Consider the following 15,482-nt stretch of genomic DNA (forward strand, 5'->3'; position numbering starts at 1 on the left):
TGGAGATTAACCATAGGATGGGTGATTGCACAGAGGCTGATAACTACATCTCAGAAAATTCCTGGGTGCAAAAATTGAACATTTTAAATCAGTTTTCATCATGTAACTGCAGTAATCTTCATTCACAGCAAGATTTCTTTCGTGACTTTGACCTTATTTCTTACCTTGGACATGGAGGTTGCTAGGTTGTGCTGAAGAGGCTGTGATTGGTGGATAAGGTTTGAGGTGGGATCCTGAAAATTGTTGTACTTGGGATGGCTGTGGCGTTCTCCTATGCATCAATGGAGGAGGTGCAGCGACTCTCCTGGGACTGATGTGGTGAGGAGAAGGAGCTGAGGCTGCAAATCTGTGGAAAAACCAATGAAGATGCTCATGAGATAAAATGGCACTTTAATTTTACAAAGTTGCCTTTATATATTGTACTTTGAGGCCTCCATTGGTCAGGGTTGACTACGGATGTTGAGTCCCAGCTGTCTCGATATAAAAGCCTGGGCAGTACAGTATGGAGAGCAAGCTGTTGCCCATGTAACAGGCTCCTCCTCACCACGCATCTGATGAACCCAAAGGAACAACAGAGACCAATACAGTTTGGCACCAGCGGCATCGCAGGCATTGCCAGTCAGTGTTTAACTCAATGTAAGACTGCCTTAGGGGCTCCAGCTCCGGATTTTTCCCTTGGGATTTACTCCTGAAGCTTTCCCCATGAGTGGGTAGAGTTGCAAGGCATCAGAGGTTTGAGATCAGAGTTTCCCCTCTCCTGGATGAGCTGTCAAACACAGATGTTCGGCCCCATCTGCTGGAGGCAACTGGTCTTTAGGTGCCAGTAACCCACCATTTCCCCTTCTCCTGCCAGTAGAGACTGGTTCAGCTGGGCTTAGTAACTAAACCACACATAAGGGCCAGGAGCTGGACTTGGTATTTGTCAGGGGTGCTTGACAGCGCGGTCCTCCAGTTTACGATGGGTCTCACCAATGTAGAGGAGGCTGCATTAGGAGCACCTCCGCTCCATCTTTTGACGGCGGAACTTGCTGGTGACCCAACATTTTCATTCCAATTCCCATTCCTGTTCTTGTTCTGGCATGATGGTCCATGGCTTCCTCTTGTGCCAAGATGCACCACCCTCAGGGTGGAGGAGCAACACCTAATATTCTGTCTGGGTAGCCTCCAGCCTGATGGCATGATTATCGATTTCTCCTTCCGGTAAAACAAACTTTCCCTCCACCTCCCCTCTTCTTTTATTCCTTAATCTGGCCTCTTGTCTGCCTATCACCACTCCCTGGATCCCCTTCTCCTTCCTTTCACCTATGGTCCACTCTCTTCTCCTACCAGATTCCTTTCTCTCCAGTCCCTTATCTTTCTCACCCACCTGGCTTCACCTATCACCTTCTAGCTACCCTGCTTCCCTCCCCCTTTTTATTCTGCCACCTACCCCCTTCCATTCCAGTCCTGGGCCGAAACGTCCAATGTTCATTCATGTCCATAGATGCTGCCTGACCTGCTGAGTTCCTTTAGTGTTTTGTATGCGTTACTTTTAAAAGATGTGTCATTTAGAAAATATTAATATGATTCCACAAAGACAGAACAAATTTATGAAAGGGAAATTGTGATCAAAAAACCTATTGATTGTTTTTGAGAACATAACTAGTAGAAATAAAAGGGGAGAACCTGTGGATGCTATGTATTTGGATTTTCCAAAAGTTTTGAATGAAGTCCCATGTAAGAGGTTAGTGTGTGTGCAAAACAAAATTACATGTTGGCAATCTCTTTGTCCTTGTACACCAGTTACAGAAAGCAAACAGGTGCAGCAAGCAGTTCAGAGGACAAATGATATATTGGCCTTTATTGCAAAATTATGTGCAATACGGCTTGCAGTTTAGCACATTGTAGTTGCTGCTCAAATATGCTTTCTCATCCAAACAAAGACTGAGTGATTACACTGTTCAAAGGACATCTTACTACAGGAGCACAGGAGCAAGGATGTGTTACTACAATATATGGGGCCTTGGAGAGAGGGAGTTCAGTGAAAGTTCACTAGACTGATTCTTAGGATGACAGAGCTGATGTAGGAGGGCAGGTTGGATTTAATAGGTTTGTATTCACGGGCGTTCAAAAGAACAAAAGAAGTTCTCACTGAAGCATGTAAACTTCTGAGTATACTTGAAAAACTAGGTGCAGGGATGGTACTTTCCTGCCTGAGGTTTTTGAACCAGGCATTACAATTCCAGGACAGGGAGTTAGATATTTAGAAATAAGATGAGGAGAAATTTCTTCATTCAGAGGGTATAGTGATGAGATGTTTTGAGAGTTTGGTTCTAGCTAGAATCAATCCCTCTCCTGGACCCACATCAATTTGCTTATCGCCACAATAGGTCGATGGCGGATCATGTGATCTCATTGGCTTTTCATGCAGCCCTGGATCACCTGGACAATACAAATACCTATGTCAAGATGCTGTTTATTGACTACAGCAAAGCATTTAACACAATCATTCCTATGCAAACACGAGGAAATCTGCAGATGCTGGAAATTCAAGCAACACACACAAAATGCTAGTTAGTCTTGACGAAGGGTCTTGGCCTTAAACATCGACTGTGCTTCTTCCTATGGATGCTGCCTGGCCTGCTGCGTTCCACCAGCAATTGTGTGTGTTGCAATCATTCCTACAGTTCTTATGTCAGGATGCTGTTTATTGACTAAAGCTCAGTGTTTAACACAATCATTCCTATAGTTCTTATCGGAAAGCTCCAGAACCTGGGCCTCTGTACCTCCCTCTGCCACTGGATCCTCAATTTCCTAACTGGAAGACTGTGCAGATTGGAAATAACATTTCCACCTCACTGACATCTTAGCCCACTGCTCTACTCTCTCTATACCCATGACTGTATGGCTAGGCACAGCTCAAATGTCATCTATAAGTTTGTTGACGATACAACCATTGTTGGCAGAATTTCAGATGGTGAAGAGAGGGTGTACAGGAGCAAGATATATCAGCTGGTTTAGTGGTGCTGCAGCAACAACCTTGCACTCAACATCAGTACGACCAAAGAACTGATTGTGGACTTCAGCAAGGGTAAGATGATGGAACACACAGCAGTCCTCATAGAGGGATCAGAAGTCGAAAGAATGAGCAATTTCAAGTTCCTGGGTGTCAATATCTCTGAGGATCTAACCTGGACCCAACATATCGACATAGCTACAAAGAAGACATGACAGCGGCTAGATTTCATTAGGAGTTTGAGGAGATTTGGTATGTCACCTAGAACACTCGCAAATTTCTACAGATCTAGCGTGGAGAGTATTCTAACTGGCTGCATCACCACCTGGTACGGGGGGAGGGTCTTCTGCACAGGATTGAAATAATCCGCAGATAGTTGCTAGCTCCATCATGGGCACTAGCCTCTGCAGTATCCAGGACATTTTCAAGGAGGAATGCCTCAAAAAGTTGGCATCCATCATTAAGGACCCCCATCACCCAGGACATGCCCTCTTCTCATTGCTACCGTCAGGAAGGAGGTACAGAAGCTTGAAGGCACGCACTCAATGAATCAGGACCATCTTCTTCTCCTCTGTCATCCGATTTCTGAATGGGCATTGAACCCATCAACACTACCTCACTACAATTTGTATTTCAGTTTTTTCACTTGCTATTTAATTTGACTATTTATATAGAAATGTCATTCACAGGTTTTTCTATTGTTGTGCATCACGATGAACTGCTGCTGCGAGGTTAGCAAGTTTCATGACATATGCCGTTGATATCAAACCTGATTCTGATTCTAAACTTGTGGAGTTCTTTATCAAAAAGGTACTGTAGGCCAAATTATTGAATGTATTTAAGAAGGAGGTAATCTTTTAGGAACAAACGGCAACAATGTATATAGGGAGGGAGCAGAAATGCAGCTTGAGATAAAAGATAAGATATGATCATAGTGAGTACTGAAGCAGGCCCCAAGGGCTGAATGGTCTACTGCTGCTCCTGTTTTTCTTTGATTCCAATGTCTGGGTCAGCTGGTTTGTAAGGTGAGCTGTCTTTCTACATTGCTAATAGCTGATGGCAGAGCAAATCATGGGCAGGATGTTTTCCTCAAGGGATAAAACTTAAAAAGTTCAGTCAACAATTGAAGCATTATACATCTGCTTTTGTATCTGTGAAATAATTAAAAGTGATTTCCATCGCAAAAGAATGCTTTAGTTAGAAGTCTTCTTGCCATGAATTATTCATTGAGCATGTACTGACATTGGTGACAATAGTCATTAATAATACCCTGGTTGGTAGTATAAGAAACGTCTTCTGGACAGCTTTCAATCTACATTTCAGTTTCTGCCTTAATCAGAATTTTCTACTGGTAAACTGCAAATCTGCGGGTGTTAACACTAACTATCAATATGCACTTAAAACCGAATTCTTCAATGTAAAGACGTCACCATATACAGTAAATGCAATTTCTTTTTGCTTTTTTTTTGGTTATAGTTTGTTTCCACGTCTTTCAACTGCTGGAAAATTGTCTCTTAATGTCTGCAAATTGTGTGGATTCAATCAACTGAGAATCATGGTGAATAGTGAATTGTTTGAGTTGCCCTTTGACCTTCAATCTTGCACAGCTTTAGAACTGCCAGATGAATTGGAAACTGCATTGAAAGAATTCCAGTTGCATTGGAAGCAGATACATTGACATTGGTCACGGTCCCTTCAGCTGGTGTTTCTGGAAAGAACTGCCAACTAACAACATTTTGCAGGATAGTATAATCCTGATTTCTAACTGTACAGCTCAACACACAATTCGGAAAACGTTAGATACTGGCACTGGACTCAGTGCTAAACTCAGAAGTGGAGCTCAGCCGTGCTGATGAAAGGGGTGGATTAACGTTGTAACTGACCCCTCAGCTTTATAGTATATGTTCAAAGTAAATTTATTATCAAAGTACATATACGTCATCATATGCTACCCTGAGATTCTTTTTTGCAGGCATTTACAGGAAAAATAAATGCAATAAAATTAATTAAAAGACTGTACATAAAAGGACAAAGACTGACAAATGACTAATGATCAGAAGAAGATTTGCAGGTTTGTAGTGTACCAGTAAATTCTGATTAAGGCAGAAACTGAAATGTAGATTGAAAGCTGTCCAGTAGACGCTTCGTATGCTACCAACCAGGGTATTATTAATGACTATTGTCACCAATGTCAGTGCATGCTCAATGAATAATTCATGGGAAGAAGATTACTAACTGGAGCATTCTTTTACAATGGAAAAACTGCAAATAAAAAGAAATTAATACTGAGAACATGAGTTGTAAAGAGTCCTTGAATGTGAGTCGGTAGGTTGTTGAATCAATTCAGAGATGTGATTAGTGTAGATATCCATGTCAGTTCAAGTGCCTGATGGTTATAGGTTAATAACTATTCCTGAACCTGGTGGTGTGGACCTAAGGCTTATGTACCTCCTACCTGATGGTAGTGGTGAGAAGATAGCCTGGATGGTGGGGGTGTTTGATGATGGATGAGGCTTTCTGGTGGCAGTATACCATATAAATGTTCTCAATGGCGGGGAGGGTTTTGGCTGTAATGGCCTAGGCTGTATCAAGTACTTTCTGTAGTCTTTTCCATTCCTGGGCATTGGTGTTTCCATACCAAACTGTGAAGCAACCAGTTAGGATACTCTCCACTGTACCCATAGAAGTTTGTTAAAGTTTTTGGTGACATGTTGAATTCACGCAACTTCTAAAAAAGTAGAAGTGCTAGCATGCCTTGATTGAAGTCCTCCATAAAGCAGTTCCCTGTTCTGTGGATAGTTTCTTCAATGCAGATGAGATTAAATCATGAACACCTAGTCCTGTACACTAGATTGGATGAATTGAGAATGAATCACTCCTTCACTTTGAAAGAGTGTTCAAAGGAAAAGATAGCTGACCATTTTTATGCACATGATCATTCCTCTTAGAAACACACGTCAATAAATCTACGGAGAATAATTGACAGGATAGATGCAGTCTACTAATCCTTTGTAAATCTGGTTCTAGACAATGAAGAAGATGTCAAAATCAGGTGATCTTCTAAGATAGATACCTACCAAGTAACTGAGCCAAGTGTGTAAATACCTCTTTAACCTTGTTAACTTTTCACCCACACTCACTAAAAAGTATGCCATTAGTTATGGATAAAATTGTTCTGGATAGCATGTGGCACTTCCACCATAGCCTGCAGTATTATTGTCTTAAACACCTTGGAATTAACTCTAATGAGCAGCAGAAATGTTAAAGGTCAAGAATTATGATTACAAGGGACTCTGTTAACTGCTTTCAGTATGTTGCTAGGTCAAGATGAAAGAACCTAGAAGCTGAAATTCACATATTTTACCACAACAACAAACTATTCCCTCACAGATGTAGCATGCAACAGCAAAGAAGCTACTGTCTTTCAGGTCAATGCAATTTACAACTTCTGCAGCAGGTAACAACAGGTGCACCAGGAAATAACTGAATCAGCTGGAGAGCAGACACAGCAATCAGCACGAGGAGGACTTTCTGACTCTCATGTAATCTTCAATGTTACTCAGCTAGAATCACTTGTTAGTTATGAGCTACCAGTTACACACTACACCTAAGCACCAAGGGAAAATGTCACAGAATAAAACAACATTATCGATATGAGGCATGGCTTGGGTGAAAAAAAATGGTTGCATTGTATTTCAGTTTTGCCTATAAGTATTTTTTGCTGACTATGTGGAAAAGGGAGCTAAACATGCACCCAGATCTTAGTTAAGGAAGTGAAGATGATTAAATTATTTTCTTGTTGTTTGTTGTCTTTAAAAGAATAATTTTGAGCTGAATTTCCTTTAAATCAAGCTGAATTAATCAAAGTACCTTAATTTATGGTTGCTATATAGCAAGACCTGTTTAATGTTTCTGTGCTGTCTGATCTGGCTTCTGGTTCCTGCAGAGACTGGACTCCTTACAAAGTTCTTCATACTTACAGCAAACGATAATGTTCTTAGCAGGAAAGACTCTGCAGTCAAGTGTGGATGATTTGTCAAAGTATTTGAAGAACTGCTTGAAAATATGAATGTTGTTCTCTGATAACAGTCCTGTTAGCCTTATAGGCCTCTCTGCAGCAGAACTTGTTCAGTGCTGGCATATGGATACCCTTAGCCCTGACAGAAAAAGGCATCACCACAACCAGCTTTTACCTTCAAGTAAACCAAATTCAGAGATAATTTGAATGTACCATAACTGCCTGACAAATGATCATTGACCTGTGTGATGTTGATGAGACTGATACCACTTCTGTATCAACAGTAATCTGGCTTGAGGTTTACAAGCTAATGAATGCCAGTGAAATTGTGAAAGTAGAAATTGCCAGAATTTAGTAACAAATTGCTGCTTGGTAGCAGGTTGAACTCCCAAAATCAACACTTGATATTGTCCACCTACCCTTTGTGTTCATGGGAGAACTAGGTCCTAGGTGCAGCCCAGGGCATTTGCCCTTGAGTTAAAAGGAAGGGAATGGCTGTGACAGTCTCAAGTATAAGTTTATTTATTTAAAAATTCTGTATACTTATAGATAGTTTCACTATCAATCACTTTGCAAGGTTTAAAAATAAATTATTTAATTCACTTGGACTTCCTTTGAAGTATTTAAAAGTGTTTTAAGTTATTGTAAAGTGTTTGAGATTTTTCACATTTTTGAGTCATTACTAAGTGATATGTTTCTTCTAGTTTTGACAAATTGTTAGAAGTTTCAGAAACGTGGAAAATCCTCTGTGTAGTTTCTAAGTTCTGCAGTAAGAATTAACAGAGATAAGTTTATATATTTTTATTAAATTCAGCAGAGAAAAGGAACTGTTTGGTTCTGACTGCAAAATCTAATCCATATTAGTAGAACTCCTTAATTCAATTACATTGCACAAAAGCATTGTGGGATTGAATTGTGGCATGAAATCAATAGTGAAAAACAATAGGTGTCTCAGTATTCATTTCGCATATATTGAAGTTATCAATCACACCATTTTGACCCCATCACTCTTACAGAAATGAAACACCTAGAGTGCACAGAAGAGATTGTAATGCTTATGTGATGCATAATTGAGACCTATCCTGTGAAATTGATTCTTGTAAACAGAATTACCACACAGAAAATCAGTCTAAATAATAGGGACCAGCCCTGCACCTGTGCTATTTGCAGAACTCATCAATTACTCACCAGTTTGTTTGGGAGTGGGAGCTCTGGTCTTTGTAGTGAGCCACAGTGAGTGACCTTTGCACATACAGTAGTTGAGATCATGCGATTGTGGACTCAGTGAGCCTCTAGCAAGTCCAGGGACAGCAACAGAGGATTCAAAGGTAAAGCATCTTTTGCAAAGATGTCTAAAAGAGACACGGAGAAAGGATTCTGTCCAGGTGACATATCTTGTCCCTCTTCAAAGAGCGATACTCCAAATAATATTATGCAAAGGCTACGACACTCAAAAACGTTGTGGTGGCAGAGATTTGCACAGTCCGCTGACGAAGGTCTGGTCAGAAATCAAGCACTGTTGCCTGTTGATATTAATATCTGCAATTGTGACCTCACAGGCTTTGGAGTCAATCTAGGCAGCAACAATACCTGTTACATGTTCTTGTTGGGAGCACAATTCTTCATTTGAGAGTTCGCAAATGTATTGACACAAATGGAGAGAGATTCGTGTATTCCCCTTCAGTAGAGAGCCTCAGGAAGTTCAGTCACTGGCAGTTACATTGGTTGAGTGTTTTCCAGAGTAATTGATGGCATCAGTGTAGGCTTCATGGGGTTAAAATGATTTTCTTTTTACAAAATTAAAACAACATTGTGGCTCTGTCAGTGAAAATCAAATGGAAAACAAGAAGTTCAAATGAAGTCTCATATAGTAGCACTCAGGGTTTTCCTGAGTTTTGCAATGCTCGAATTGAACATCAGGTTTGACTGGCATCCTCCATTGCTCTACCGCAAGTTTGGGTGTTATGCAAGGGATTGAGTTGCAATGCATCAGACTGACTGGCTATGCAGAGAAGATAATGGTAGAAGACAAAGAAGGTAATAGCGTTCTTTCTTTTTGAGCTGGTGCTATTCATTTTAAAACCATATTTAGAGTGCTGTTAAGCAATGTGTTATAGGATTTATTGGAATCGTGATAGTGTGTGATTTGTTGGAAGATTAGATTAATTAGAATCTCCACTGAATTTGACCACATGTGTGATGATGTTCTGTACATACAGGTTTCTAAGAACATTGATTTTAATATTGACCTCCTGTGTCACTTCCTCCCATTGCCAATCCTGGCGCTGAAGGGAAATTTGCTACTTACATTTTGATGATCCAGATATGCATATGAGAAGTAGGGTATCTGCTCCTGTGTCATTCCAATCTTTTAACCAGATTTCCAAGCAATAGTTACTTTATTTTCAGTGGCCCAAGATAGTAAACACCTCACTGTTCAAAGGTTCCCAATTTCTTTCGGTTGCTATTGGAATTCAGAAATATTTCCCTGTTACAGAACCATGTTATACCACTAAGTATGAATGAGAAAGTTTCATCACACAATTATTTGCATAGAATTGGACATAAATACACTTTCAATAGGTATTTTGCAATGGTTTTCACACAAGATTTAATTTCTGGCCTAAGATATTACTATTTTTTTCTTGTTAATTTCCTGGTTTTTGCTATAGCTGGTACTGTATTTAATGCTACTTGTGTAACTTTTCTGATAACTTCTTATTCATTTGAATTTTTCCCCCCATTTAGAAGCTCATTTTGGCTGGTATTGGATTAGTAAGGTATGAATATTTTTGTTTTAATTGTAACAACTCCAATGAACAAGTAGATTGTTTTTTGACTTGAATCTCACATCAATAGTAACATGAACTGACCTTACAAGAAAGATGTTTTCCCATGTCATACATGAATACCTTTCCTGTGTGCACTGTTAAAATTTGCAGGATTACATACAATGATAAATGGTTCATGCATTAGGACTACTGGAACATTTTGACCATGTATCTTACAGCTTTCAAAACAAAAAGTGGCCACAAAAATGACTTTGGGAAATGTGTCATTTCCTTGATCTTTAGGTTATACAAGGTTGAGCAATGCAATGTGCTTATGATCCAATAGATTTGAACAAGACTAAGAGTTATGGTAAATGAATTGCTCTCTGATGTACTAGATTAAAAACAACATTTGCTGTAATTGTGATGACAGAAAGAAATGATAAAACATTACTGAGGCTTTGAAGTGGTTTCATATTTCGGTGAGCTTTGAGAAAGAAAGCAAGTCATGATGGACCGAGCATTGGCAGAAAATTGCCTGTGCGTCCCTCTGATTTTGATTGATGCTGCCACCAGAAATGACAACATGACTAATGGATATGAACCAGACCCTCTAGACCAACTATATAAACCTAAATCTTGGGTTTGTGTAGGCAAATGTAGTTTGATTGTCTGCCAGCTGTATTTTTATTACATCCAATCCAGTAATGGTGAAAATGTCCTATTGGATTATCAGTACCTGTTTTACTTCATTCTATTTAATAGTCCAGATAATAGTTCATATAACATTCTCACAACATTGCTGATAAATGGCTGGGATAATTTTGATATCAATTCATTAATGATTAGATACTGAATCAGGTAGTAGTTTGAACCAATAAGCATCTTTTCCTGTGGTGAGGGTGATGGGAATCAGGGAAGATCCCACTTCCAAGAGACATAGATGTAACAGAGAAACAGCATGGAAACAGGTTTTGCAGCTCGAACCTGCACTGGACATCAACAACCCACTTTACGTTAATCATACACTAATCTAATTTTTTTATTCTCCCCATGTTCTCATCAACTCTCCCAAGATTCTACCACTCACTTTCACACTAGCGGCAATTTTATGGTAACAAAATAAATTACCAGTTGACGCATCTTTGGGATGTGGGTGAAAACCTGCACACCCAGAGGAAAGCCATGCAAGATCCTCACAGACAGAGCCCAAGGTCAAAGTTGAACTCTGGCACTGTAAGGCAGTGATTCTATAAGTAAATACCAAAGGGTGTTTAGTAAATCATTGACAACAATATTATAGGACTCCCTATATAGGTCTATTTTGACAAGATAAGATCTTGGTATCCCCTATAAACAATCATCCATTTTTTGGAAAGCTAATCTTACAGAATACAGGAAACAAAAATTTGACCATATTTTCAATGACAGCAAACAACCCAAAGCCATCAATAAAGTACGAAGGTAATGCAATTCTCTTTATTTACCCAGAAGAGAGCTCCATAACACTTAAGAAAGAAAAGTCACACCCAGTACAGAGCACATTATCAACCATGCTAAACATTCATCCATTCCTCTATCATTGCACTGCGGTGAGTCAAGAAGGTTGGCACTGTTCTGGCCTTTAAAGTTAATGCATGGAAAAGGAAGGTTGTAACTTTATGACCCTAACAGTCCTCAAACTCTGCGCTTGCTGCTTGCATGGAGCACAGAATAGAAAATGGTTTTCTACTCAGGAATATCATCCAGCAGATTACTTCTATCTGGAGAAATGTTCAGGGTTTGACACCACTCCTTTTGCATTCTGGCATGTTCATTCAGCCATATGGCCTAGTCCTGGATCGGTCCTGTTATTTTCCTCTCAGACGGCTCCTGGCAAGTAGCATAGCAAGCTCTAATAAATGGATTGATGTTCAGCAGGGATAACTGCTTTTGATGGGCTTGAGTCTTATCTTGTACAAATCTGTTAAATTTAACAGAGGATAAACAGGGATAAAGGGATCTTACCCCAAATATAAAACCGAGGAAGGTAATGAGTAACTACCTCAACTACATTTCTCCATTGCTCAAAAATCTCTTGAATTAGAGAAAATATTTAAGGCTGGAGAAAATTATGTGGAGATAATTTTGAATGGGATATAATTGATGGTCAAAATTCTAAATCATCCTCACATAATTTTCTTCTAGCTTCTGCATTCAGTTGTATTAAGATGAGCATCTCTCCAACGTAATGACCATAAAACATAGGAGCAGGATTAGTCTATTTGGCCCATTGATTCTGCTCTGCCATTCATAGGTTTCAGCAGAATCACCGAAGTCATAGAACACTACAGCACAGAAGTAAGCCCTTTAGCCCATCTAGTCCATGCTGAACCATTAGTTTGCCTAGTCCCATCGACCTGCACCTGGACCGTAGCCCTCTATACCTCTCCCATCCCTGTACCTATCCAAATTTCTCTTAAACATTGAAATCAAACTCACATCCACCACTTGCGCTGGCAGTTTGTTCCACACTCTCAGCATCTTCTGAATGAAAGTGTTTCCCTTCATGTTCCCCTTAAACATTTCACCTTTCACCCTTAACACATGACTTCTAGTTGTAGTTTTACCCAACTTCAGTGGAAAACGCCTGCTTTCATTTACCCTGTCTATACCATAAGACCATAAGATATAGGAGAAGAAGTGGGCCATTTGGCCCATCAGGTCTGCTCCACCATTCAATCATGGGTTGATCCCATTCTTCCAGTCATCCCCACTCCCCATTTTTCTCCCCATACCCTTTGATGCCCTGGCTAATCAAGAAACTATCTATTTCTGTCTTAAATACACTTAATGTTTTGGCCTACACAGTCACTCATGGCATCAAATTGCACAGATTTACCACCCTCTGACTAAAGTAATTTCTTCGCATCTCTGTTCTGAATGGATGTCCTTCAATCCTGAAGTTGTGCCCTCTTGTCCTAGGCTCCCCTACCATGGGAGATAACTTTGCCATATCTAATCTGTTCAGGCCGTTTAACATTCAGAATGTTTCTATGACATCCCCCCTCATTCTCCTGAACTCCAGGGAATACAGCCCAAAAGCTGCTAGACATTCCTCATTCGGTAACCCTTTCAATCCTGTAATCATTCTCGTGAATCTTCTCTGAACCCTCTCCAATGTCAGCACATCCCTTCCAAAATAAGGAACCCAAAACTGCACACAATATTCCAAGTGTGGTCTCACGAGTGCCTTATAGAGCCTCAACATCACATCCCTGCTCTTATATTCTATACCTCTAGAAATGAATGCCAACATTGCATTCGCCTTCATCATCACAGACTCAACTTGGAGGTTAACCTTTAGAGTATCCTGCACAAGGACTCCTAAGTCCCTTTGCATCTCTGCATTTTGAATTCTCTCCCCATCTAAATAATAGTCTGCCCGTGTATTTCTTCCACCAAAGTGCATGACCATACACTTTCCAACATTGTATTTCATTTTCCACTTCTTTGCTCATCCCCCTAAATTATCTAAGTCTCTCTGCAGGGTCTCTGTTTCCTCAACTCTACCTGCTCCTCCACCTATCATTGTATCATTGGCAAACTTAGCCACAGGTCCATTAATCCCATAGTCCAAGTTATTGACGTACGTCGTAAAAAGCAGTGCTCCCAACACTGACCCCTGTGGAACTCCACTGGTAACTGGCAGCCAGCCAGAATAGGATCCATTTATTCCCACTCTCTGCTTTCTGCCGATCAGCCAATGCTTCACTCATTCTACTAACTTCCCTGTAATTCCATGGGCTCTTATCTTGCTAAGCAGCCTCATGTGTGACACCTTGTCAAAGGCCTCCTGAAAATCCAAGTACACCATATCTACTGCATTTTCTTTGTCTACCCCGTTTGTAATTCCCTCAAAAAATTGCAGTAGATTAATCAGGCAGGATTTTCCTTTCAGGAAACCATGCTGGCTTTGGCCTACCTTGTCATGTGCCTCCAGGTACTCTGTAATGTCATCCCTAACAATCGATTCCAACAACTTCCCAACCACTGATGTCAGGCTAACAGGTCTATAGTTTCCTTTCTGCTGCCTCCCACCCTTCTTAAATAGCGGAGTAACATTTGCAATTTTCCAGTCATCCGGTACAATGCCAGAAGCTATCGACTCTTGAAAAATCATTGTTAATGCCTCCACAATCTCTCCAGCTATTTCCTTCAGAACATGAGGGTGCATTCCATCAGGTCCAGGAGATTTATCCACCCTCAGACCATTAAGCTTCCTCAGCACCTTCTCAGTTGTAATTTTCACTGCATATACTTCACTTCCCTGACACTCTTGAATGTCCGGTATACTGCAGATGTCTTCCACTGTGAAGACTGAAGCAAAATACGCATTCAGTTCATCTGCTATCTCTGCGTCTCTCAATACAATATCTCCAGCCTCATTTTCTATTGGTCTTATATCTACCCTTAACTCTCTTTTATCCTTTATATACTTAAAAAAGCTTTTAGTATCTTCTTTGATATTAGTCACCAGCTTCCTTTCAAATTCATCTTTTTCTTCCTAGTGCCCTTCTTAGTTTCCTTCTGTGAGTTTTTAAAAGCTTCCTAATCTTCTGTCTTGTCACTAGCTTTGGCTTCGTTGTATGCCCTCTGCTTTTACTTTGGCTTTGACTTCACTTGTCAGCCACGGTAGTGTCCTCCTTCCATTCGAAAATTTCTTCTTATCTGAAATATATCTGTCTTGTACTTCCCTCATTTTTCACAGAAATTCCAGCCGTTGCTGCTCTGCTGTCCTTCCTGCTAGTATCCCTTTCCAATCAACTTAGGCCAGTTCCCCTCTCATGCCGTCATAATTTCGTTTATTTCACTGAAATACCAACGCATTGGAATTTAGTTTCTCCTTCTCAACTTTCAAAGTGAACTCGATCATATTTTGATCACTGTTCCCCAAGGGGTCCTTAACCTCAAGCTCTCTTATCACCTCCAGATCATTGCACAACACCCAATCCAGCACAGCCGATCCCCTAGTGGGCATCCCTTTAACATTCTACAAATTCTCTCTCTTGAGGTCCAGTACTGGCCTAGTTTTCCCAATCCATCTTCATGTTAAAATCTCCAATGATTATCATGATATTGCCCTTCTGATATGCCTTTTCTATCTCCTGCTGTAATTTGTAATCAACATCCTGGCTGCTGTTTGGGGACCTGTATACTACTGCCATTATGGCCCTTTTACGCTTGCCATTTCTTAACTCAACTCATAGACACTCTACATCTTCTAATCCTATGTTATCCCTTTCTAATGATTTAATATTATTTCTTGTACACAGGGGCACACCATCCCCTCTGCCTACTAACCTATCTTTCCTCTACACCGTATATCCTTGGACATTCAGCTCCCAATTGCAGCCATCCCTTAGCCAAGTTTCAGAGATTACCACAACGTCATACTTGCCAATCTGTAGCTGAATTTCAAGATTGTCCATTTCATTCCTCATGCTGCGTACATTCAAATACAACACTTTCAGCCAGTATTTGTTGCTTTCTATTTTAACTGCACTATGCCTCTATTGCCCTGTAACTCATCCCACTGGCTGTGATTATGCCTCATCACCTGCCTGTCCTTTCTATCATCTCTGCTGCATGCTGTCTTTGATTTATTTCTGTTTTCTCCTTCCTCAGCCCTATCACTCCGATTCCCATCCCCCTGCCA

The 15,482-nt window shown here is 40.4% G+C and overlaps 1 protein-coding gene across 4 annotated transcripts in view; it reads right to left on the bottom strand.

Moving 5' to 3' along the window:
- The window catches only part of LOC140211696 (zinc finger protein GLIS3-like), a 496,720-nt gene that overhangs the window by 69,489 nt on the left and 411,749 nt on the right, over nucleotides 1-15,482 (bottom strand). For 3 of the 4 annotated variants that reach the window (XM_072281766.1, XM_072281767.1, XM_072281769.1), the window contains exon 9: nucleotides 165-346. In XM_072281766.1, coding sequence (XP_072137867.1) covers nucleotides 165-346 — 182 coding nt within the window. Of the gene's footprint in view, nucleotides 1-164; nucleotides 347-9,345; nucleotides 9,478-15,482 lie in introns of those variants that run through there. The other variant, XM_072281770.1, reaches the window with a different exon arrangement.

This window comes from Mobula birostris, chromosome 17 (assembly GCF_030028105.1).
Source record: "Mobula birostris isolate sMobBir1 chromosome 17, sMobBir1.hap1, whole genome shotgun sequence".
Classification (NCBI taxonomy): Eukaryota; Metazoa; Chordata; class Chondrichthyes; order Myliobatiformes; family Myliobatidae; genus Mobula; species Mobula birostris.